General features: G+C 39.9%; 2 protein-coding genes across 2 annotated transcripts in view; one reads left to right on the top strand and one right to left on the bottom strand.

Moving 5' to 3' along the window:
- ST6GALNAC5 (ST6 N-acetylgalactosaminide alpha-2,6-sialyltransferase 5) overlaps positions 1-5543 on the top strand; it is a 70707-nt gene extending 65164 nt beyond the window's left edge. The window contains exon 5 of the mRNA XM_021527741.3: positions 3209-5543. Coding sequence (XP_021383416.1) covers positions 3209-3440 — 232 coding nt within the window. The 3' untranslated portion in view covers positions 3441-5543. The remainder of the gene's footprint in view (positions 1-3208) is intronic.
- An 8407-nt stretch (positions 5544-13950) lies between these two features.
- PIGK (phosphatidylinositol glycan anchor biosynthesis class K) overlaps positions 13951-26188 on the bottom strand; it is a 61962-nt gene continuing 49724 nt past the window's right edge. Inside the window, exon 11 of the mRNA XM_077785396.2 lies at positions 13951-15152. Coding sequence (XP_077641522.1) covers positions 15036-15152 — 117 coding nt within the window. The 3' untranslated portion in view covers positions 13951-15035. The remainder of the gene's footprint in view (positions 15153-26188) is intronic.

Below are 26188 nucleotides of genomic sequence, written 5' to 3' on the forward strand. Positions count from 1 at the left end.
TGATAATTCACCTGAAAACTGGTATTTGAAATACTTTAGTGTTTTCTTACCTCTCTCTCTTTCTCCACTTTCAGTTCCTTTGAATCAAATGCAAAGCAGCAGTTGTTGCTGGTTACATTTCCCGGAGCTTATGAGAAACTGTAAGCTGTATGTGAGCTATTTGGTCCATATGCCTCACCTCATTAGCTTAATAACAAAATGCATACATGGCTTGGAAAACAAGACTAATTATGGAGGTCAGGGAAAGGAGATCTTGGGAATAGTAGGCAAAAGATTATCTACAAATCTTCATGGTCCTGACACAGCACCTTGCCCCTTATTCAACATATAAATGACACTTTACTCACACATCAAAATATGAATTATTTTACAAAGTGTGTGAGTACCTATAGTTTTAGAGGGTTGATTTATTATAGCTCTTCATTTCTAAGGAAAGAGACTGACCAGAATGTGGTATGGGGTGACCTGGTTTCCCTGCCTTTTTTCTTTTGTGCTGTTCCTCCAGCTCTTGCTGTAGGTGGATACCATCTGTGGGAAAATGTGCACTCAAGTGGCAAACAGTAGCTGACTGACAGGGGTACAAGCACTTCCACGGGTGCTGTGCTGGCAGGTGATCAGGCAGGGAGCACAGGATATTTTACAGAGGAACTTCCCGAGATTCCTCCCAGCTGTGCTATTAATATGCATGCAGAGCCTGACAAAATACTGATTAATGTCCAGTATCAGTCAGTGATAAAACAGCATCTGTTTTAATGCTAATAAATGAGGTGGCAAGCAATTTCCGTATAGAAATTACTCATGCATTTCATTTGCTGGTGACACAAGCTAATTGCAGAGCTAGAAGATAACACAGCACAGTTAATTTGGGTTATAGTGTACTCAAGCTGGAATTCAAACCCAAAGCTTACTAGCATGCAATCTGGGGAAATCCAGAACTCCCATAAAATGAGAAGGTCCTCCAATATGTAAATACCCTTCAGAATTCCAAATCTGAAATTGGAATTTAGCTGTAAAACCTCAGTCAGCTGCAGAGCAGTCCTAGAGAGGTCTGTAGGCAGCAGCCCCCATTCCTGCCCTGTTCTCACCCCAGTTCAGCCAGAGCTGCACACAAGGCCTGAGCCCACAGCCTGCCTGCATGGAGCTCCTCCTCTCTCACCTGTGCACCAGGTGCTTCTGGGCTGCTTCTGGTGGCACGGTGCACAGGATGCAGGGAGCTGCTGCAGCCTGGCAGGACCTAAGGACGTCCACCTAGGACACACTGGTGTCAGTTCAGAGCCTTCCGTGGAATGTGGAATCCCTGGCTTCAAAAACACCTTGCCTGGAGGGACCTGCAGCCTCACAGGCTCTGCATTTTTCCCAAGTCTGTTGGAGATACGATTTCAACTTTACTAAGCCTTACTTTAAAGCAGTAAATTTATACCAAGCAATACAGGTTGAGGACTCAAGAATAAAATCCAGGTTTAGTGCAAGAAGGATGAGCAGTCTGAATGAGAGACAGAGGCCTATTTGTTTTAGTAGTTCTTAACAAAAGTACATCACATGAAAATGTATCCTGTTAGATTTATAGTAACCATACAAATGATTCATTTAAGTGATAATAAGAGGTCCAATGTATCAAAAAAGTGAAATATTAATTGAAGATTGAGCTCTAATAGTTGTAGTTTAGAAATAATAAATTTCTACATGAACGGCAGCTTTAGATTACAAATACATTTTATGTAGGTGAGGTGATGAAGGATTTTGTTTCATTCTTATGCATTCCAGTGAGAATATATTTAATAAGTTTAGAATCCATCTTATTCTAGAAATGTAATTTTATTGTTGTTCTGGTCTTGTAAGATTGATCACCATTTTGTGTTACAAGGAAGCCAGACTGATCAAATTAAAACGTTAATCTAAGGCACAAATGGAAAGCAGCAGCAATATCATACATTACCTCTGCATATACAATATGGATAATAGCAAAATAAGAAAAATTAGAAAATTGCGTAGGTGACAGAATTACACAGTAAAAATAATGACCAGCACAGACTACTGACAGATTGTGGATGCATTCAATTGAAAGTGACCTTAAATATTAGCTCTTCAAAATGAAAATAATCAACTGTATATTAGAGCTGACAGCCCTGAATCCGTATCAGATTTCTTGCTCTGTGCTAGGGTCCTGTTCAGCTCAGGGTGTAACACAGAGCAGCTCCAAGGCTTCACTAAATGCTAATACTGGGAAATTTTCTGCCACAGAAAAATAGCTGGTAGCAATTAGGGAGAGAGGGACACAGTTGGGTAATTCTGTCTGGGACAGCTTGCTGCTCTCTTAGTATTTATGACACAGAGAGTGTGTGAGTTCCTGTCAACCCAAAATGCCCATGCCCAAAGAAAAAAACCATAATAGATACAGGTTAATGTAGAGATTAAAACAAAAGGAGAATGAATTGCTCTGGTTTATTGTAATACAGATGTGCCATTTACAGAATGTTACATGGAAACACTGAGGTCAGAACTGCTAAAATGAACTTTATCCTAAGTATCTAATTGGTGTTTGGCATATCCAATGTGTCACCACGAGTCACTCATTTCCCGCTGGGAAATGTGAATGGGTTCACAAGGTCAGATGGATACTATGGGTGAACTGTTTTAATTTTTAGCTTAGATACATGAAAGCTGCTGTTGTAAAATAAAGAACTCATTAGACATTTGATTAAAATGCCAGCAATAGCAGCCTGTACCACTGACCTGGTGTGCAGTCATTCATTGAAGTTGTGCTCTTGGAACCTGGCACAGCATGCTGGGAACATTCAGCTGAGCTGATGTGACACAGATAACCACCTCTGTCTATCATCTTCTTTCTTCCCCAGTTCAGTAAATACCTCTGAAAGACCTTTAACAAATCACAATCTAGATTTAAATCTCTTTCAAGCAGTTTACTTCAAATTTCATAGTAGTAACTCAGCCCTGCGGCACTCTTCCTTGTTTCTGAGCTACTGCTGCCTTTCATTTAACTGGGAGAATTAAAGGAGAGCAAAACAAAAAGTAAAGAAAACACCTTTGCCCCATTCTGATCTATTAGATATTCAAGAAAAAAACCCAGCTACATAGTTTAACTGGGACAAAAAGTGGATTTGAGCCCATCAGTTCATTAAAGATAGCATCTTTTCAATCAGCGAGAAAGAACATCTTGGACTTCCATCTATTTTCTTTTTTTCCACAGGGATCCTAATCATCTTTCAGTACCTTATCACTACTACGAACCTCTGGGTCCGGACGAGTGCACCATGTACATTTCCCACGAGCGGGGCCGCAAGGGCAGCCACCACCGCTTCATCACCGAGAAGCGCGTCTTCGAGAACTGGGCACGGACATTCGACATCCGCTTCTTCCAGCCCGACTGGAAACCAGAGCCGCTCGCTGGGACCCGCCCCGCGGGCAGCCCGCTGGCCTGAGGGACAGACGGACACACGAGCCAGCCACGGCCACCTCCCGCAGCGCCTCTGGAGCCTTCGGAGCCCGTGGGCCGGCGCGGCAGCCCCGAGGAGAAGGGGCACAGGGCGAGCCGGCAGCAGGCAGGAGTTCGGCACGGAGGAGCAGCACACACCCCGAGCACTTCTGCTGAACTGTATCAACCCAGTCTGTCACCTTTTGGGGCCATCCGACGTCCTGTGTGTGATCGTGATTCGTGAAACGCAACCCGAGTGTCATTAAGGGACCGTTAATTAATTCATCATGGCTTTTTTAAGTACGACGCCACTGAATTTTCATAGTGAAAACTTCCTGTATTTATTTAATGAAGGTTTTTATGCAACCTAGGCCAGTATTTTTCTAATTCACAGTTATGTGGTTATCTTTCATAATCTTTTAAATCCAAAATTAATATTGCTGATGGTTTGAAAGGCCTAGCTTTTTATTTATAAAACTTGTTTGAAATATATAATTCTATATGGCATGTAATTAATATTTGATCTGGAAATGTTGGATTTCTTCTAAGAATTTCGGGCTCTGTTCCAGCCTAAAGCCTTTAACAGCAAGAGCGGTCCCATGTGCAGATCCAGCTCACTTTACATTCTAACATCCTATGTTAATATGAAAATGGTAGTGAAAATTCTGTTTGATATTAATGTGCATTTGCTGCTGTGCTATCGAGCTGCTCTTTTTTAAATAGGGGTGGGAGGAAGGAGGGCAAATAAAATCTATCCAAAAAAGCCAAACCCCCCCCACTGGCCGTGGCAGCAGCTTCTCAGTGAAGACAAGCTAAGGCTGGAGGGGTTTTGTTCTGTTTTGCCTCTGGTATTCCCACAAAAGGCTGCCAGCAAACCTCCTGAGGAAACAGACTACGAACCAGGCCACAGCTGCTCAGCACAATGTGACCAAATTTCTGGAATGAAGAAGGTAAACTACCAGTACTAGAATACAGTCATAGCAGCCAGAAAGATCACAGCAGCACACCTGCAAAAATATCTTCCTTCCACTGTCCCAAGATCATCACTGATCTCAGAGATTCTGGATCACACTGAAGTTGGGATGTGAAAAGCATTCCATGAGTATAAAATTGTCCTCCTGAAAGGAACAAAGTTAAGCTCTGCTTTTTTTCCATGAAGCACCTGTATGCGTGGTGAGTCCCTGCAAGACAAAGGGGAAGGACAATGCTCATGCTGTGTTTGGAGCCTCACAGTGGGAATTACTGGGTTACATGGGGCTTGTGAATAAAGAAGATTTCAGTTACAGTATTACTTTTGCTTCATAAATATCAAATTTCAATTTTTTTTAAGTAATCAGTAACTATTGCATGAAGCGTATCTCAGGTGATGAAAGGTGTCTCTCATTAGACAAGTACAAAAGCTAGAACAAAGATACTACCTTTAAACATCTAAATGCAAGAAGCTGAACCTCAGAGGTGAGACACAGAACTGGGACCAAACACTCTTATTTAAACCCCCTTATAACCCACGGTCTTCCTCTTTCCAAAACTGAATAGCAATAGCTGCAGCTGCCCCACAGATACCCTGACTCTCTGGGGACAAAGTGAACTGTCCTGGGAGGGGCAAACTGGTGTCACCTCTGTAACACTGCCTGGACCTGAAGTGTAAGTCTCCAAGAGCCACTGTCCTGCTGCAGCCTTGCCAATATCGAAAAGTAAGAATCTATAATGTATTTTGCCTTAAAAGCTTTATTTTGCTGTTCTTCCTGGTACACACCACTCAGCTTACAAACTGAATGCCAAGTGCATGTTACCTTTCTCTTGACAGCTGGTGTTTACCTCTCCTTCTTTCACTGATGGTGTTTTATTCCTTCCACTTGATTTCACTGCATTCTAGAAGAAACAGAATGGGTTTTGAACTAATGGCAGTTTGAACATCGTTTTGAACATGTGTACTGGGGTGTGTGTCCAGCATATATTGCTCCAATTGATGAAATCCATCAAACTGATTTACAGATCATTTCTAATGTGACTGCAAGACATGGTACACATCACAGTAGGTCCTCTGATGCTTCTGTCCTTGTTTTATTACTGATACAATAATAAAAAGATCTTGTCATTTTAAATTAGAGCTCTTAGTTTTTCCATCAGTCAAGGACTGCAGGATGTGTATGCTATATGATTAGTTATGTTACTGTCAAAATCAGATCATTTAACTATAGAGTACACTGGTCTACTTCTAGCATTCTGTAGAAACACAGAGACTTGCCAGACCCCATTGTGATCCACAGGCTTGTTCCCTGTCTGCAGGACTGCTCAGTGTCAAGTAGATATGGGGAAGCATTAAGGATATGAAGAAACACAGAATAAACTGTAAGGACACTAAATCTCCTAAGAGAGCCAAGCTAAGCACTGTGACTCATTCCTTGTTCAGTTTCTCTTAATAATTCTGTGTTCTTGCTACCCTCACACACATCTTTTAAACAAAACAAACCCAAACTCACTTCAGTCTCATCAACATCCTGTGAAGTTTCAGCAAGGTCCCCCATCTAATTACAAAAGTTATGAAGGAGTAGTTTCTAAGTCACACCTGTATATATAAAAAGGAATTTGATGAAGCCAAGGAGACAGCAAGTTTTAAATAGATCACACAGATTTACATGGAACATAAATTGAGTCAAGAAAGCACAAGTTATAAGAGTGCAAAAGAAATGTAAATAACTGTTAAAGCACTGACATTTTAATTAACAAATCACTGATGTAATTCTCTATAAATGCACAATTTTGAACTACAGGGTCCTGCTGCATTTCAGCCTGATGTAAGGTTTTATGGCCTAGTTATAAACCAAACAGATTTATGACAGAAAATGCTGTAAGCCTTGGGATAAGTAGCATAAACTAGGTATTGCTGCCATTCTCTGCTTTATGCTGTCCTCTCACACTCTTCACTATAATTTGATTAATTCATGATCTGCAGCATATCATTTCACTTATTAAAAACTGTTACAAAACAGTGTTTACAGATATCAGCAATTTCAAGATCTATGTTAGTTTAGTTCTGAACTACTTGCATACTTTTAGGCTTTTATACTTGCCTTTGTCAGGAGATAATTTTTCATCTTTAAGAACTGTAGCTCTTACACCATGATATGTGCAACTGGAGTTGAGAATGATAAAGAAAACATCTCTGCAACTAAGAACAAAAAAGTTCTACAGCTGCTTTGTGTTATGTTGGCTCAATGGTGACAGCATTATGGTACAAAGAAAACTGTGATGCATGTAGAGAAACCTTCCACCCAAAGTGCTACAGACCTCAGAAAGTTAACACTATTCTCCATAAGGAAAATGAAGAAAGAGGAGGTTAAGAAATTAAGATCAAGTTACAGCCTTGGAACAAGATTTGGGAGAGGTTGGGAGCTGCTGACTGGCTCAATCCAGCAGAACACACAGTGGTACTGCCATGTCCATCCACACAGGACAGTAAAATAATAAAATCCTTCTGGAGCTGCTTCCCTGGGACTTGCCCTGCTGTATTTTCCAGGCACTTAGTTTTCAAAGAAAACTAAGTGATTTTTACCCAAAATACCTCTAAGGTTGCAAGGAAACAGTAAGATAAAAATAGCTGGAAAAGCATTAGGGAATGGGGTGAGGGGAATCTAAACAGAAAGGAATAAAACGTGCTTTGTGCCATCTAGCTTTATTCCCTTGGAATGTGAAGATCAAACTCAGGCTGTAGCTGACAGAGAGGAATGTCCTGGCTCAACAGCAATGGCTGTCTTGCATAGATTCCTTTGCAGTATTCTCTAAGTTGGTAATAAATGCCACAGAAACTGTTAAAAAAATGCTGATAATTATTTCTGTAATGAAAGGTAATTATTTAATCTGATGCAAAGAGACATAATTTCTAATTAAATTTAAAATATAGCTTAGGGATTAAAAAATAATAAGCAGTTAAACAATCAAAGAGTACTTGTAAGGCAGCAAAAGGTACTGCAAAATAAAAGGAAGTACAGAAATCTTACAGGTACCAGTACTTCTGTCTTCCCTGGACTACCAGTTCATACTGATCACTTTGAATTTCCAGCTGCCTGCTGCAAAGGCACACCATGCGTATAACAAGCATATGATTTTGTAAGGAGAAATAAAAAAAATTAAGCACAATCATGTTTAATAAAAAACTAGGAAATACTCTTTTAAAAACCCTAGGAAATATGAAAGTGTAAATGTCTAAGGTGGTGTGAAATTTCTCTGTGCTGAAGCAGAAAATATAAAATTCAAAGACTTTTATAAAATGACTGTCAAATGGCACTGCTTATGCTAAATACCCTTAAAACCACAGACTGTTAAATGTTTTTCACACTGAAAATTATACCAAAACATGAAATGTCAGATGATGCCCTTTGACCACCATGTGGATGGGGATTCAGCGTCACAGCAGAAGCAAAGCTGGTGATTTCACCTGGGCCAGCTGTGGAACAGACTCCGCAGCAGAGGCAGAGTGGAACCAGGCCCTGAGCCAGCATCCCCTGGGTGCTGAGCCCCCCCAGGGGTGCCAGGGGAGAGCACACGGCTGCTCAGCACTGCCAGGAGGAAGGGACACCTCCCTGTGTCCTGCCACACCAGAGAAGCTGCACTGAGATGACCAGCACAGTGTCCCTGTCTGCTGTGGAGTGCTCTGACCAGGAGTTGTCAGGAAAACAGAACAGACAGGAAAACCACAGACAACCCCAGCAATCCAGGCAAACAGATGGAAACCTGTGAGAACAAAATCAGGAGTCACAAAGAAGATAGATTGGCTAAGATGTAATGCAGCTTTTGTAAGCAAAACCCTGCCTTGCAAATCTGTTTCATGTTCTTCGAGGTTCTCTGAAGCAAGGGGACAAAGAGATCCAAGTGATGGATCCACTTGGAATTCACAACTAGGTTTGCAAAAGACTTCAAAAGAAGTTACAGTTAAAACAGATAAAAAAGGAAAGATCCTCACCCTATGGAACCTATCTGAACATAGGAAAATAAGGCTAAGATGATACAGCATCATCTTAAGGATACAAGCAGAATTCCACAGGAAAAATGTACAGAATATTTTCCTCTATTTTTCTGTGTTATTCCCTTGGTATCTACCATAGGCCATTTCTACATGCAGGACACAGGAGTTAGACTGCATTTAAATAAATAGATAAAAAACATGAAAAAATTTATCCAATGAACTTCACCTTGTACAGTAGTTCCAGCTTTGCCATACTCTCCATGGGCCAGGCCCACCATGAAATATAACAGGAATTGTATTCTCATTTTACTGAAAGCAATGCCAAAGCATCCAGGCCAGATGGAGAGCAAGACTGGTCTCTTTTTACCAGACACAGAAAGTCATCTTAGTAATTTAATTTCTGAGAACAGGTCTGTCTTCTTTAGGACATCTCTAATGCTATTTAAATCTGCCAGTTTCTTTACACAATCCAGACAGGTGTTAAGACATCATGAGTAACTTTTAGAACTCTTGCTGCTTCCTGAAGTACAAGGAAGATAAATGGAGTAATTCATATATAGCAAGGTATAAAGTTTTAGGACTTTGTGACTTAACTTTGGCTGTCAGGTTGGAGCCTATTATGATCCAAACAGAGCATGGTGAAAGTTAATAGCAAAACAAAGGAAATTCTGAAGGGAACCATTTGGTGTGGCCTCGTTTAAGGCAAGATCTTAGGTTAGGTTTATGTTTTAACACAAAGGTAAAAGAAGTGAACAGATTTATAGCCTATGAGGATATGCCTCCCCAGTGGATCCTTGCTACACACAAGGCCAAAACTGAAAGTGGTTACTGATAGTGGGACTGCCCATTATGTTGGAGAAAATTGGAACATTCCCACGACACCATTATTATTTTTTACTCTGGTTGTACATGTGTAGATGTGCATTACATGAGACACTGAAAAGCTCTTCCTCATCCCTCCACTGCAAATGATGCTGCAGAGAAGGAGCAGATTAAAGAAACCAGCAACAACAGCAAGTGCAGAAAGCCTTCCATATATATAAAAAATACATGAATACATGGACCACTCCAGAGAAGGGTGTGTAAAAGAGCTGCACAAAATATAAACATACATTGTAATGATACACTGATGACCCCATTGATCCTGCTTGCTATTCCATGTGCATTATACAGACCGAGGGAGGGAGGTAATCATCACAATTTGAGCCACAATATTTTTAGCTACAAACTTAACCTGGACAGAAAACTAGTACAGAAGTAACTTAATGAAAATCAAACATAATCTAATGTTTAATGATGCTCTTTTCTAGTAAATGTCAAAGCATTTGGCAAAAGAAAGTAAGTACCATTATACTGGGGCTGGATATAAAGGACAGAGCCTCAGTTTAAAATACTTGATACATGCAGAGCCAGTGGGCCTAGTCAGACATTTGATATAAGAGCATTATTCCAGTAAATCAGGTCAAAAAAGGAAATTTGCTATTTCAGATTAGTCAATTTTGTCACAAGGACTAGTATGACACACCATGAATCTCCCAAATAAACCACAGCTTGGTGGCCTGGTCTCTGCTGAGCAGTCACCAAAGCCATGTAACAGCAGTGTGACAAATGCTGTAACACTGTCCACACAGTTTGCTCCTTATGGGGCTTCTTTTGTTCAAGTGATTGTGGTAAACAACATCGCCAAAATAATTTAGGCCAGTACAATTTGAATTTCTATTAAGCCTGTTGGCCAAAGCAGCCAAACTGGCTCAGTATTGGCCAAGGCTTTGATGTTACTCTCACGCAGACCTGAAAAGAAAGAAAGGAAAAAAGTCAAATCTATAAAATGCATGGGGAAGAAGACATGGCACAATCAAACATTAATAGATACATATCATTGAATGGAAACCTTAAACATTATCAATTTAATCACTAAATCAGGCAGAAATCCTAATTAGGGGAGAAAAGTAACTCAAAGAACTTGCAAGGAAATGAGTTCTAAGAAATGCTGATTTCAGACTGTTATGCAGCCTATGCAAGTTTTCATTACAAAACACAGACACTTTCAAGATACATTTCATGAAAGCTTTTTATTTTTAAAAGTTCACAGAAAGAAGGAAAGCAGAAATAAACTACAGTCATATAACCTTTAATGAGAAACTTTCTCCATTTTTTAAATTTGCCTTTCACCCCTTAAGAAATGCAAAAAACTATTACACTCAGTTATGGTACAGAAGTGCTGAAGTGATGGTTGTGGCACATGTGATTCATTTGTGGAACACTGAAAAGAGACTTCTGCAGGACAACTATTGCTACTGAGCCCCAACTTTCCTCTCTGTCAGCTGCAGCCTCAGTTTGATCTTCACATGGTTGAGAAGACACTTTCATTATATACACTGCTTTTTTCTGCAGTTCATAACCTTATGAATAAATTCGTCTCTTGGGTGAAATATTTTATGCTTGTCTCAATCCAAAGGTTAATTAGTCTGGAAGCATGATAAAATTCTACCAGGTCACAGAGCTCTGTAACAGAGCTGAAGATCTGTACATAAGGACAGTGATTTTTCTTGTCCCAGCCCTCGTCCCACACTGCCCCATGTCCAAAGGCTGTCTTCTCTCCAAGCACCACAGACTCTCTGAAATGCACCATTCTCACTTTGCAGATTGCCTTCATCTATTTTTATCAAGTCTGAGTAATCCTGACCACATAAAAGCTTTTGCCTTCACAATGCAAACATGGATGAAATTTTCACTATTTACCAGAAACTTGGAGTATCTCACTTCCTCAAGCCATGCTGAATGGATAATTAGGGAAGCTTTCAGATCAGAAACTTCCTTTTTATTTCTTCCCCCTAAGCACCCATCAGAGAAGAGAATGCAGCAGGTCTCTGACATCAAAAAACCCCTTAGTGACCTGCTGTCAGTATCAGGATTGCCAGGGCTGCACACTTCTGCCCTGTATCCTCCCAGTCCTTCCAGTCCCTCTCACAGGAGTACAGTGCAATCTGTACTTATCACTGCACAAATCCTCTCCATCCAGGATAAATTCACAGCTGAACCTGTCCTTAGCCCCTTTGCAAATCACTGATTTAGTGTAACTCAGCCTGCTTCAGCATGCAGTGATGCCCCTCCAAAGGCAGATTGGACCACAAGCTCCATTTACTTCTGTGGATGTGATAGCTGAGAATAAAAATCCCTGACTCCTGAAACAAAAGACTGAAATGGCCTCAGTGTGCAGGCACTCAGCAAGAGAATTGGACCCAGACTACATGTGCTTTTCAGTAATCAATAACAGATACCAGCTTTCAGGAGGAAAAACCAACTGAAAGAAAAAACCCTCCACTCTCCAGAAGAGACACAGCATCACTAATGATGTTTGTAAGGATACCTGTGAACAGGCTCTGGTATTTGCTTATGTCAAGAGAACAGCATTTCATCAGAACAGTCATTAAACATTAAAATATTCAGCTGGCACAGACCAAGAAACACTGATTGTCTCCCCCCTGCTCAGGTTTCTTTCTCCACTCATTTTTTGTAGGAACCTCATTTTTCAGTCTGTAACAAGCACAGCTTAGTCACACATTGTGTCAGCCTTTGGGCCTGGTCACAGGCACTCCAGGGCACAGGAGAGCACCTGGATGTGAGCACAACCCTACTGGGGACCTACTTATTCTTCATTCAGTAATAAAAATGCATTTTAAGATATGATCCAGAAAGAGAGCCGAAAAACTGAAATTATCAGTGTCTATTTTTACCTTCCATGAGTGTTCTAAACAATATCTTAAAAGCCCATTGCAGGACCTGTCAATGCAGTTCCACAGTACAGGGTGCAGACATGAGCTCACTGAGTTTTGCAGGCATGGGACCTATCCACACAGTCACAAAATGCTGCAATTCAATTCTGCTCAAAAGGTTCCCATGCAAAGAAGCATCAGGAAACTGCTGCCATCTGGCTTGTCTTCTGGATTCCATTAGAAAGATCATCTGTGCACCTTGGAGGAAGCATCTATACTGCAAAGCACACTGGGCCTGCAGAACACAAATGGTTTGTGACTGAGTGTGGCATGGCTGGCTCCCAGAGGCCACTTTCCAAACTGAGCTTGAAGGCTCCCTGGGAAAATGAAAAGATTACTAACTTTAAATAAAAAATAAACATGCAACACACATTTACAGACAATTCTGTTACATTCCTGTACTTGCTTTCAGACTGTAACTGTTCAAGGAATAAAAGCTACCACAGCATAGAAAATACTGTCTCATAGGTGTAGCACAGGCAACTTTATGGTGTCTCAGAATGATCCATTTCAACTCCTCACTTCTGTGCATACAAAAATGTTTAAAATGCCTGAAGCAGAGTTTGCTGCATTCCAGTCAAACTGTTGTTCTCACTTCAATTTAATCACCTTCACATGCATACTTACTGAGTGCCTCTATTCATAAATTGCATTTTAATAACCCACCTAATTGCCTCCTTTTCCCTAAGCAGATAAGGTTTTAAAAAGACAGAATCTTTGGTATCTACTGCTACTGGCAAAATTCGGCTGAGTTCTGTAGATGTCTCTATCACCTCCTGCAAAAGGTGGCTGAAAGAAGGAAAGAGAAAAATTGAGTGAGGCCTGAGGAGTCCAAATAAGTGTTACTGCAAATGAAGCAAGGCACAAAGCTCTGTCAACTTGACTTTGTACACTTTTTAAAGTAAGGCAAAACTTACCTATAAATTAAACATTTGATTAAAATATTTACTACAATTGAAAAAGAGTTGGATTAGGAAATGAAAGCTAAGCAAATCCTCTAAGGAATTCTGTAGGATTCATTTCTCTTCTGAGTCTATACATTTCTACATGGTCTGTGCACAGCAGATTTTACTTGACTGTTGTATTAGAAATTGCTCAGGGAGAAAAAAAGGTTTTCTGATTTTATTAAAAGTCAGATTGTATCAGATTTTGGATATGAAGTCATTGCTTTTGAAGGACATTATCCAAAAAAACAACCTCCAAGCCCAGCACACTGTGAATAGATCCAGACATCCAGCACCAGGAATGCTACTCAGACCCATCCCACAGAGTGTTTCTCTTTCCATTAAGTTGCATTGTTGTTGGCAGGGAGGATCTGAGCACCAGTCACATAAAAGCTTTTGATCAGCTCACTGGGAAGACATATCCAGTGTTACCTATCCCATAATATCAGTAAGGACTGTAGGAGTGCTTTAGGTTTAATCCCTCTTCCTGCTACTGAAAACAATTCCAGTTCTTCACCAAGAAGTGCCACAAAGAGGTGGGGTAGGCAAATGTTTACCTTCCCATAATGGGTAATTCTGTACCTTCAACATCTCCTAGCCTAGAAAATCCTTGGAGATAAAAAACTCTCACCTGAGGCTGGGATGCCACAATCAAGCTGGAAGAGAAGAAAAAAGGACAAAAATGTTTATGCACTCAGGTTTGTATGTGCTGTGCAATAGCAAACGCTCAGAACCATATTCTAAGAAAAATACACTGACTCTGATATTACTTGTGATTATAGATAATTCCTAATAACTTTAGAGATATGTGTACAGTACTTACACCATGACTGCATCAGGTAAGCTTTATTTTGGTTAAGGTAGAGAACACGTTCCAAAAGCACAGGGCAAAAGCTTCTCCTCACTGACTGATGTGTTTCTACACATGCACAGATTTGCTCTTCTCTTCACAAATACCACTGTATTATACAGACAAAACCCTTCTAGCATACATTCATCAGTAAATGTCCAGGAAGAACAAATCAATATGCCAAACTAGAATGTACAAAACACAGGCAACAAAGCACATTTTCTGAGGGCTCAGAAACTGCAGAATACAATGGTACAGTTTATAATGTTCTTCATCCTGATGCCAGAGTCGATTTTCTTTGGTGCAAAATCCAGTGCACTGAAAATTCTGAAAGCATCCAAGTTCATACTGTATGCAGTGAAAATACAACACCTGTGAAGGGTTTCTAATGGACATGGTGAGGTCCTTTCAAGTTTTTTGGCTTTCTTTTTAAGTAGATTCAGCAAGGTCATAATTTTCATTTTACTTTCACCAACTCCTAGAATTCTAGACTCAAAACTGCCTAAGATGAAAGGACTAATCTAAGGGTTTTATTTAACAGGGAAGAAAAAATAATAAGGAAAAAGAAATCACTATATTCCAGAGTATTTTTATTTTTGTGAAGAAAGCTTTCAATATGCCATGCCAAAGTCTGCAAAGTGGGTTAAGTTCTTGTTGACAGAATGACATCTTCAATAAAGTTCTCCACAATATCCAGTTCTTTAGTAAGAGATTACTTCTTCTAAGATTTACCTCAAAGTATGGTGGAAAGAATTTGCCCATTTACAATCCAGAAGCAACCACAGAAATCCTGTTACTGATTTTAAGTCCTGCCCTTTTTCAAGTTTAACCAAAAAGAAAAAATGCTCAGAAAAGCATTAAAATATGTTTAAATTAAGACAAATAACAGTAACATTTTTTTAGAATCTTTCCAGAAGAAGGGGCAGAAGAGATGGCTTCAAAAGAACCTTTAGAAGGAAGATATCAACACAGTGTTTCAACACAACCATAATCCCCATGCAGAGAACACAGGAGATACCCATGAACCCAAAGTAGCAGCCAATGCAAGTATCTTGTTTGCTCCAGTTCAGAAAACATGTTTCATGTGCTTGATTCCATATGTTTTGAAGAAAACCATGATGATCAATGCCCAGAGTCCTAAAATAAATCCTCCAGGAGGGTGCCAATCCTTTTGCTTTGGTTTCTGGAAAAAAAAAAAAAAAAGAAAAAACAGAAAAGAAAAAAAATTGTACTTAGTTCTCACAATAAGCAGTGCACTGTGTTTATCAAATGCAAAAAAAAAATAAGCCTTGCAGTAGAACAAAATACCAATAAATTGTATTTCTTCCTGAAGTAGAAGCATCTTTGTGATGTGGTGGGGAGGCTAATGGGAGGTGAGTAGCCACTCAAGCAGGGAGGGTAAGTACCACAAAAAGGCCACTGGAACTGTGCCTGAGACACCACTTTGCATGTGTGTATTGCTATCATGGGAAGTGTTCCAACTCATTTGTTTGGACAGATTTTCTTGTATTTGGTCTCATGTTAATACAAGAGAAGAATTCTCTAAGTATGAGAAACAGCTCCTACAAGTGAAAATGTGAAAAAGAAAAGAGTGTTGTTTTTCCACCACCTGTTTTTTACAGCTGCTTTTGTACTCAGAATTATGTGAATAAACAGGTATCTGACCACATAACAAGTGAAGACTCATCATTACTGCAATATCATAAAACAAAATAGGACTGTTTTTAGTGTCAATCACATTTCCCAGAGGCCTCATTTGAGTCTGCCTTTCCCTAATGTATAAATATATTCTGCAATTCAAACTTCTGTCTCCCTTCAATAAATTTTTCATCTTCAGTAAAAAGCCATACACTGCAATTGAAGGCCTTTTCTGTTTCACACATAGCAACTAGACAAGGTAAAACTTGCCTGTCTTCTTCCTTCCCTTACTAAACCAAAAATTCAGATACTCCACAGTCAGAGAATAGAGAAATGGATTGTAGAGGGCGAGAGCTGCCATGTACCCCAAGATCTGTCTCCGGGGCTAAAAATAAGGTGACTATATGAATGCAAAATTTTAGTTAAGACTATCATGACAAAAATACCAGAATTACAGTATTTAGCAGTATAACAGTCCCTCAGGCCTGTGCCTGCTCTTGCCCTCAGCAGGTCTGTTTTACAGTCCTTCCAGGCAGACAGGGATGATTTACCATTAGGATAATAAATACTGAAGCGCTTGCTGAGATTTTTATTCCTGCCTTGCTGAAAGATTTGCACCATTTTGTCCTTGTGCAGAATGACACACAAGGGGCACAGACCATTTTGGTTTTGTTGCATTTAAGTCAAATCTAAATTTTCTTTCTGCCAAGTGAATAACTGTTACAAAAGATGTTGCTGTTTTATTTTCAGCATCAATCCACACAGAGAAGCTTCTTGTTTTCTGCTAAATATACCAGGGAGGCTGGTGAACTTTAATGAAAGAAGGAACAGTTTGCAGTGTCTGTTCTTTCAAAACAGCTTTCCTATCAACACAAAAACAATGTTTGTTGATTGCTCAGGTCCCACTTTGTAAACCACACATTCTTAGATTCAGGATTTTTCTGTAAGTGTTGCAATATTTGCTCTGCCTGCAATTAAAAAGTAGAACAAACAGTCACATCACCTGAGACACCCAAAGAACTTGGCAGTCTGAAATATTAATGACTTTACTCTGATACAGGAATCACAAAACCAGCATTATAATTTACATCAACCACAACAAAAGCAAAGCTGTGAGCAGAGCAGGTGTCTCTGTATGCAAAGCACTGAACTCCCTGAGTGTGCTGCTGCTGCTCTGCCACCTCCCAACTGCACATCTCCACCTGAACAGCTCTGAGAACCAGCTCTGCCTGTTCAAAGGGCTGCCAGCACACCTCGCTGCTGAGAATAACAGCACATGACACTTCTCCACACAAAGGGACTTTCTTGTTTAAATCTTCCTAATTAACCTGTAACTTCGTATGCATATTGCAGTGCCTGTTCCATCAATCTCTTTGTACTATCAATCTTTCCCTTCTTGGATCTCAGACAAGTATCTTACCACAAAGTGGCACCTGACCCTTCAAGACAAATGACTTCAATTTGCAGCCAGTGACACTAAAAGCCTCTCTTTCCTATTTTGTATAGAACACGTAATTTAATTTCTTTAAAGAATTTATATGAATAAATATTTATAAGGTGATCTATGAGTATGGTTTTACATTTTGTCATGTCTTGTACTGAAGTCTCCATGGAATTGTGCAAGGGAAGAGAGGCCACAGCACTGGGAAATCAAGGACATATATATATGTAGTCAGTTTAAAATCAGGGGATGCAATGTTAAAATGTAAAGGATTAAAACCATGAAGGCATGACGAAAATTATATGAGGCTGTACAAGAGCTACATATTCAGTAATCTTAAAAATAAATTATCCTAATAAGAAAGATTTACAGACCCAGAAACTGACACATATACATAAATATTACACCACAATAAAAGGGCAAAAATATTCAACTCTGTTGAATATCTGTAACTCAATATCTCTAAATGGTTAATTGGGCACAAAATCATATTGAAATAGGCCAGTATTTTCCATGAGGACATCAAAACCTTATGAATATCTAAAATGGGATTACACAGATTCACATTTAAATCCACAAAGTATACCTGCAAGAGCTGCAATACCCAATTTCATTTAAATTAACTTGCTCATAGATTCCCAAGAGAGTTCACCACTAAATTAAAAATATAATTAGTTGTCAAACTAACAAGTTCATCTTTCTAAAATCCTAACAAATACAACACAGAAACCTTCAGTAACAAAACTCTGCCTAGGTGGGCACGTCAGCTCAGCAGCAAAAAGTGCCGGAGTTCCTTTACAAAAAGCTGCTTTTAGCACCTGTGCATGGCCCCATCTGCATGGGACATGCAGCCACTGCTCCCATACCTGTGCCAGCCAGCTGTGCCTGTCACACAGGCTGGCAGGGCCCTTCCAGCTGTGCCCCAACAACTCCTTCCCCTGGCAGCGCCGGGGCACCCAGAGCCCGAGCAGCCCCACCCCGAGCTGTCCAGGGATGGGGTATGGGGAGTGGGATATGGGGTGTGGGGAGTGGGGTATGGGATATGCTATATGGGGTGTGGGATATGGGGTGTGGGATATGGGATATGGGGTGTGGGATGTGGGGTACAGGATGGGATGCATGCCCTCCCACAAACACACGAGTGCTGCTGCAGAAGCTGCTGTGGATTTTTTTGTGTAGGCAAAAGGGTAGAGTCACAGATTTCTCCTAATGGGAAAGACTATTATAGTAAGAAAGAATTCACTTTACCAGCAAATGAAAATCCTTTTTAGATCCACATACTGGAAAAAGGTTTAGAAAAGCCAGAATTTCTTTCTATGATTATACCAGTTCTGTGGCCACGAGCCTAGATAAACTATCTCTTTATATCAATTTTAGGATTGATCAGATAGCATTAATTTAAGTAATTTTTTTCACAGATTCCAGAAAAAAAAACATATTCAGTAATTCTCCTATGACTATTGCCTAGTTCAGAGTCTTATTTCAGAAGATTTCTGTGAGATTCAGGCAATTTTTACAAGTCAGGCATTTTTTCACTAGCAAGAAAATGCTAAATGGACCAAAACCATGTTAAGTGTCACAGTATGTTGATCTGCAATTTATTATCTAATCACTATTATGTTTGATGTGAGAATGTGTACTGCAGACTGGTTGCACTACCTACAGATTACAGAAAACTTGTTCATATTTGGGACTGCTCTGGAGGTGCACAGGCAACTTTCTGCTTAAGTTTTTCTGAATTCCATTGTACCCACCAGCAGTAACTGCTTCTATATTTAGGTTTGTGGTTCACACAACATTCCAAACACCCTTGTTATTCCTACAATAACAGCAGTAATGCATAGGTGAAATGCGTGCTCAGAATGGCACAATCTGTCATGAACAAATACATTTAGCAGCTTAAGGACTAATCATTATGGAATTGCTGGAGATTCCAAATTAAAAAGACAGGTAGCTAAGCAACAGCAAGCTTCCTCCTGTGAACAGTTTTTTGCTGTACACTCTCTACTTCTGGTAGACTCATTATCCTGTGGAACTTAAAAACAGTTAACAGAGAGTTGCTCCAAGTCCTGTAATTAAGGAGAGGATAAAACAGTGTATTTTCAAACTGGATGGGTCTATAGGGACCTGAATGGAAAGTATCCAAGACCTTCAATGAAGGTGTTTCATAAAACATGCAATACATGCTACTCCAATTAAAATGAGCTTTATGGAAAAAAAATTAAAAAGCTGAAGTGTTAATTAGAAGAAGAATGGTTTAATTTTAAAATGTTACAACAGAAGTAAGATTTAAAACATCACGTATTAACATTTCACATGGACAGCACTGTCTAAAACTTATCTACAAGGATAGATTCAAGTGTTTTCCACACCAATGACTGTCAGATTATAATATCCAACAGTCTTCCAACAGAACTCTGTCTTAATGTTCTCAATAAGCCCAAAAATACTGGTACAGTAAGTTTTGGGTTAAACTCACAATTCACATCTGCACAGTTGCAGCACAGAAAGCCAAACAGACAAGAATTAAGTAATTACCAAATGAAACAGGGATAGACACATTCTTAAATCTCCTCCAGTACCTTTTTCCAAAGAGGGCTTTAAGAAAGGGTGCAAATGCTTAGAAATGCATGTGCACATCATCCTTGTTGCAGGGGATGTTCTCCCCAACCTGAGGCAGATGGTGTGTGTTTGTAGCAGGAGTGCAAAATATCCCTGTGCAACTGCACAAAAACAACACATCAGAAGCACTGGGTGCCAGGGAGTCCATTAAAGTGGCAGCTATTGGATTTCAAATGAATCCCTGCTTAATTCTCCCTGCCATTTCAGCACTGAGTGTCCTGGACCCAGTTCTGGCCTATTTATTGCAGCACGTGTGGTATAAAACATCCCAGGGCTCTGGGGCTGCCTGGCAGACAGCAGCAGCCACAGCAGGAGAGGCTGTGCACATCCTCTGGGGGCTGCTCCACCTCCCCTACTCCTGGGGGCCAGGGGAGTGAAACACACTTGTCTGTGCAGTGCTTGCACTCACTGGGGTGAATTTCATGTATTTTGGGGGGTGAATTTCCAAATTTTCTTCTTGGTAATTTTCCATTTAAATGAATGTTTCTTTTTCTTCCACTGCACACCAAAGGTTTTCTTTCTTGTTCCTCAAGGTACCAAATTTTATGTGAGGCTCTGTTGTAAAGACCAGTATAGAATCCTGAAAAAAAGATCCATGTCTCAAAACAGGTCTTTGAAATTTAAGGTGAACCTCAAATCCAAAACTGGAACAATCCACTGGCTTCTCATCTCAGAAAACTGATCTCAAACTGAAGGAAATTCCTTGGAAAAGCTAAATTCTGCTACACAGCGCACTGTACCAGGAGCACACGATGTATTTCCTAGAGGAACTCAAACAACTCAGGTTTTCTTGCAATTTGGAATTTCAAACTGGGTAATCCTTTCAATTCTTATGATAAAGCACACAACAAAGTTTCTTTTCAGAATGAATTTATATGTATCACAAGCAAATCACAGCATAAAGTATGTCCTCAAAGCTTTCAGTGGAAGTCTACACTTCTAATTTTTCGGGTACAGTTTGGATTTTGGGGTCCTCACAGGGGAGTGGGGGAAATCAAATAACTCCAGCCACCAAGTAATAGTTTAATCCTTTCTGTGCCCACAGCAAGATTAAAGTCATAAGAGAACTCCAGCATGAATAGTGCCTGTTAATCTGCAAAACAATTTAAAGTATTTTGTCTAATCTTCTGGTTTGTATTTATTAACCACAGTGCCATGACTACTGATATCTCCAATATTAATAAAATAATTAAGGAAGTTCATTCATCAACCACAAAATCTCACAAAGGGTATGGGAAAAAACAACAGCTAAACTAAATTAACATCAATACCAACAAGTGCATTTTAACATTTACTTTGTATAATCACTGTATTAGGAACAATACTGTTATGATAGCTTTACTTTTTCATTTCCTTCTAAAATTCATAATCTAAAAGGGCCTTTTTAAAACGAGCTTCTACTTACTACTGCCTACTTTCAGCTTTATCTCTTAGTATTTCACAGCACTGTAAAGTGCTTTTAGCAGTCCAACAATTACTCACTAATCTTCCAACCTGTGATACAATACATAATATACAACTTCTAATCAAAGTGAGCCTTGCCAGCACCTGGGAGCTCAGGCAGTTGAATTCCCAGACCAGCCAGTGCTCAGCTGAGTGATGCCCACCTGGCAAACACAACAGGATTGCACCAGGGGACCCCAAATGCAGGTGTGTGATTTGCTATCCCAGAAAGAACACAGAGACCATTCCTACCTGTCCTCAACAGCCTGACACAGGGCTGAGCTCTCACCTGCTCTGCTGACACTGAGCTACAGACTGGAATTCACAAATGCTTTAGAGAGAGGAGATGAGAAAAGTCAGATTGGGTTGTATTTAGGAAAAAAAAAAAACAAACAAGCAACTGCCTCTATTTAAGGTATGCTCAGCAAATTGTTTTTTATATTTTAATCAAATTCATACCCGTATATGAAGCTGTGATCATTTTCCACAAAAGGCCACCTAAGTCAACAGCAAATATGTGAATTACATTTGCAAACAGAAAGGTTCATGCCAACTGAAGCATGCAAAAATACCAGATGAGCACCTTAATTAAGTAGACTTGGTATTCAAAACTCAGTTACCGCTACTTAGAAAAGCATGTTCCTTTTTAATACATTTCTATTTAATTATTTTAAACAAGAGGAGGATTATTAGCAAAAACAAGACTAAAGGCAAGAATTCAGTCCTCAGTGTCACACCACAAATGGAAAGATAAACCCCTGGAGGTCCTTACAATGGAGGGAGTCAGAAAATGACAAAAACACACACTGGTGAGGCAGACCTCAGCAGAGAGAAACCTCCATTATCAGATATATAAAAGCAAGCCATTGCCTTTGAAACTCTGGGTTAAGCAGACAGAGACAGCAGAGAACAAAAGCGGTGAAGGCTGTTAGAGGGACAAGAATATTCTGTATTCACAAAAATACAGCACTGTCAATAGGGCCAAGCTATTCTCACAGTGTAGAGAACAGATTGCAAGCAACCTCACCCCTGATGAGTTGCACTGTAACAGCCCTGAACAGGTCCAGCAAGGTCCAGCAAGGATGGCTGCTATCAAAAGGGGGCTGGCTGCAGGAGGGAAGAGTCTGCTGGCTGTGCTGCGAGGAGCAAGGGTCAGGTGGCCCTGCAAGGGACGGGAAGAGTCGGGCAGTCTGCACCAAGAAACAAGTGAGTGTCCTCTCACTCATTTCCATCTCTAACAGAGGTCTGTAGCCACAGCAGAGCACTGCTTTTCCAAAAGCATGCACTGCTCACCTTCCTCTGGGAAAAGATTATCTCAGTTGTGTTCTGTGCAGCTCTTGCTCACACAAATGCAACATTGCACTGCAGTGGGGCCAGACAGAGCCAAGCTCTCAGCTCTGCAGAGCCAAGGCCCCCATGGGCTCCCACCTGTTTCATCTGGGATCATTATTCCAAGTACCAGCCTCATCCAGCCCAGCCTTTCTGAGGAGCACAGCCCTCCTACTTCCTCCTAGGAACTCTGACTTGCATTTCCCTTAGCATCTCTCTGAACCACAAGGTGAGTCCACTCAAATGCTATTAAATCAATTTTTCAAAGGAAGGTTTTACTCCTAATCTTATAAAATTAATTGTATGCTTAGAACTTCCATGATGAAGTATCATTCTGAGTATTCATATTCAAAGGGTTTTTTTATGTTTATATAGAGAAACCATGATGTTAATAAATTATTATGATGTTTCTTTCAAAGTAGTAGTGATGGTTCCAATCACACTTTTGTTTCTGCACGTCCCATAAGTATCTATTCATTTACTGCCAGGTGACAGGATGTATTAGCAACAGATGTTAGACTGCATTAGTTCTCATATCGAGTATGCCACATTGAGTACAAGATCTAATCAAATACTTCAACAGCTACATTTGAAATCCTTATACACATAGTTTTTAATGACCATTTCTCAAATCTCTACAGCTATAATTTAAAATGTTCTCCATTACCCTAAGCTCTGTGCTGCATTATATGCATATACAGTAAAGCTCCACATTTTCTAGCTCCAGCTTGCACAACTTGAAACAGCATTACACTGAAGAGGCAGGCATGACAAAATGAGTGGAAGGAGAAGCAGGGCTGAGGCAAAAGATGCCTTCACATATATGAGCAAGATCAAGTACGGCTGTACTTTTATTGCAATACGTTTTCATTTTCAGTGAGAAAACAGTGAGTAACAACCCAATACTTTTGGGTACCCTAGCTGCTATAGAAAACAAATCATAAAACATGGACACGGCAGTCATACAGGCACTTATTTAGTGGCTGCACATAACTACACCTCCACAAAGAACTTGGTATGCTACACTTGGTATGTCAAAGGACAAGGAGATTCAGAGAGCAGATCTATTCCTGAACAGAGTTTTTGTAGGCGTTAAGAAAGAATAGCAGATTTATGCTATCATAAATAATCACTGTTCCCACGTGACATTTGCATGACAGAGCTCATCAGCCAAATACTATGTGGGGCTCACAAAGAGCATTTCCCAAAGAATTGAAAGAGTGAAGGTGAGGACAAACCCTCCCAACACCTTCACAGGCCACCACATGTAACAGGTACAGAATCAACAGCTTCCAAAAGGGTCTTTAGAAAGGATGAAACCACACATGGTTTTATCTAGGGGCAAGCCAGTTTCACCTTTCCTGCCTCCATCTACACTAACCACAGGTTACTGCTCTATCTTCCTGCTGTCATTCACTCCCCTCCAAACCACTTACCACCCATTTGTGAGCCATGCATTTGTAGATGGGCTTTCATGTTAACCACTCCTGAAAATAAGGAAATCACTGGCTAATTCACAGGAACACCCACCATTACAGAAGGAATCACTTGCACAGGGCTCAATCACAGCCCCGTGCACAGAATTTGCACAGGAACCACGATGCAGGATGCTGTCTTGACTGTCCAACAGTATAAACACAACTGCTCCATTACCAGAGTCCTCATTCATTTACCCCTTCCATTCATTCTTCAAATGGAAATGATTTCATCAAATTTCAACCCTCTGAGTTATTTAGGAAAACAATTCTAGACAGAGCACTAGAGAGCAGCCTGCCAATATCTCTGTCTGTGGCCATTCATCAGTCCTGTCAAGAGCTCCTGAGTTACATTTCTGTGCTCCTCACAGCATGCTACTGAAGAGTAAACAAAACATAATTAACTTAACACAAAAAAATCACCAATAACACCTAGGATTACATGGTTAAGTGGGATAAATGTGCGGATGTATTTGGAGCTAACAGTGCCTTCCCCTGAGGAAAAGTATTCAGAAAGGTATTTGCTGTCACAGCACCACAAAATATATCAAGATGGATAACATTTATATTTTTTCTTATCAATGTGTTGAGCTTGTTGGTAACACCTACTTTTTATGCTACATAAGATCAGAAGAAATACAGTGGATAGAAGAAAAAAAATCAAACAAAACTCCTACTGCTAATTTTACTACTCACTGGAATACCATTTAAATAAACATTGTCTTTCAGGGAAGCTTTCATGTGTAAACAATAAAAAAGTAATGGTTAATAAGCACTGTACAAGGTTATGTGAGAAATGAAAATGTTATACAACACTGAACAGACACCAGAAAATGGAATTAAATCTTGCATCTTGGAGAATGTGCTATAAAATACTTCAGTAATGTGTTTGATACAGGAAGGTCCCAATCCAGCATATATTTACTGATAGGTAACACAAACTGGGTCAAAAATTGAGTCTTACACTCAAATTACACATGTGCTCATACAAACACCAATACTACATTATTGCAACATCAAGCAATACAATAAGAATAAAGACTACATACATATATAAAGAATAGACTAAATATATTCCCCTTTGCCTAAAGATCTTACAGCATCCTCTCCTTTCCTCTACCCAACACACATCCCTGCTCACACTCGGCTGTTATTCCTGCCATTATTATTCCAGGGACACAAATACAACCCACCAGAAAGCAGAGATCCCAGTTAGCAGCCACAGTGGCTCCAGCCTCATCTCACCAAAACTGCGTGACCAACACTGGGCTTTTAGTCAGGCAATTCCCAACCACAGCTCTGGGGAGAGAAGGGCCAAGGAACAACCAGACCCCTCGAAGGTTCATGTGAAGGACACTGGAAGTTTTGTTTTGACAGAAGCATTTAGCAGCACCAGGAAAGTGCTGAAGCAGAATGTGCCTCACTCCTGCAATACAGCAAATCTCTGTCCTTTCACTAGTTTCTATTGCACACAAACCCAGAAAAAAATCTGGCCAAACAAGTTGGGTGTAATTTGGGGATGCCAAAAGCAGCATTTTCATAGCCCAAAGAGGCTTCTGCAGAAAAATCAGCTGCAAGCTTGGAAAGGGGCCCTTTCTCTGCATATAAAAACCAATGTCCTACTAACCAATGACCACTATGGAGCAATGCTTACTTTACATTTGCCAGTAAATCTCATTCCAAATGCAAAGCCTGGTCGACCAAAGCCTCCTCCTATGGAATAGCAAAGCTGATCACCAAAATGGAAGTAACTCTGGAGCAATATTCCTGCTGTTAATAATGTATTTAACAAAAGAAAAAGAGATTTAATTTACCATGAAAAGGATTTGATAAATCAGTTTTCTGTTACCTAGGGAAGTCCTAAAATTTATTCTAGGTCAACCATAAATTTTGAATTACTATACCATAGCAATTTATTGATTGTTCTGATACACACAAGATTTATATTTTTTTAATTTAAGAAAGATTAAAAAAATAAATGTAGCAGTAGTTCTTCATTCCACGATATCTTCAGCTTTTACTATACATTAAAAGACAATGAATAAAGTAATTTATTTTAAATGTAGACTTATACTGCTACTGTTCACAATAATAACAATAATAGTAATAAACATTATAGTCTCTACAACCCTGCAATTCTACTGCTAGGAATTATGCCTTCCCACTAAGGTTTCTGTGGCTTAATTGTCTTCATGTAATATTGATATCATGTACTTGGATGTAATTAAGAATAGGGGAACCATTCTTAGACTACTATTCCAATCCATTAGG

The sequence above is a fragment of the Lonchura striata genome, chromosome 8 (genome assembly GCF_050655825.1).
Source record: "Lonchura striata isolate lonStrDom1 chromosome 8, ASM5065582v1, whole genome shotgun sequence".
Classification (NCBI taxonomy): domain Eukaryota; kingdom Metazoa; phylum Chordata; class Aves; order Passeriformes; family Estrildidae; genus Lonchura; species Lonchura striata.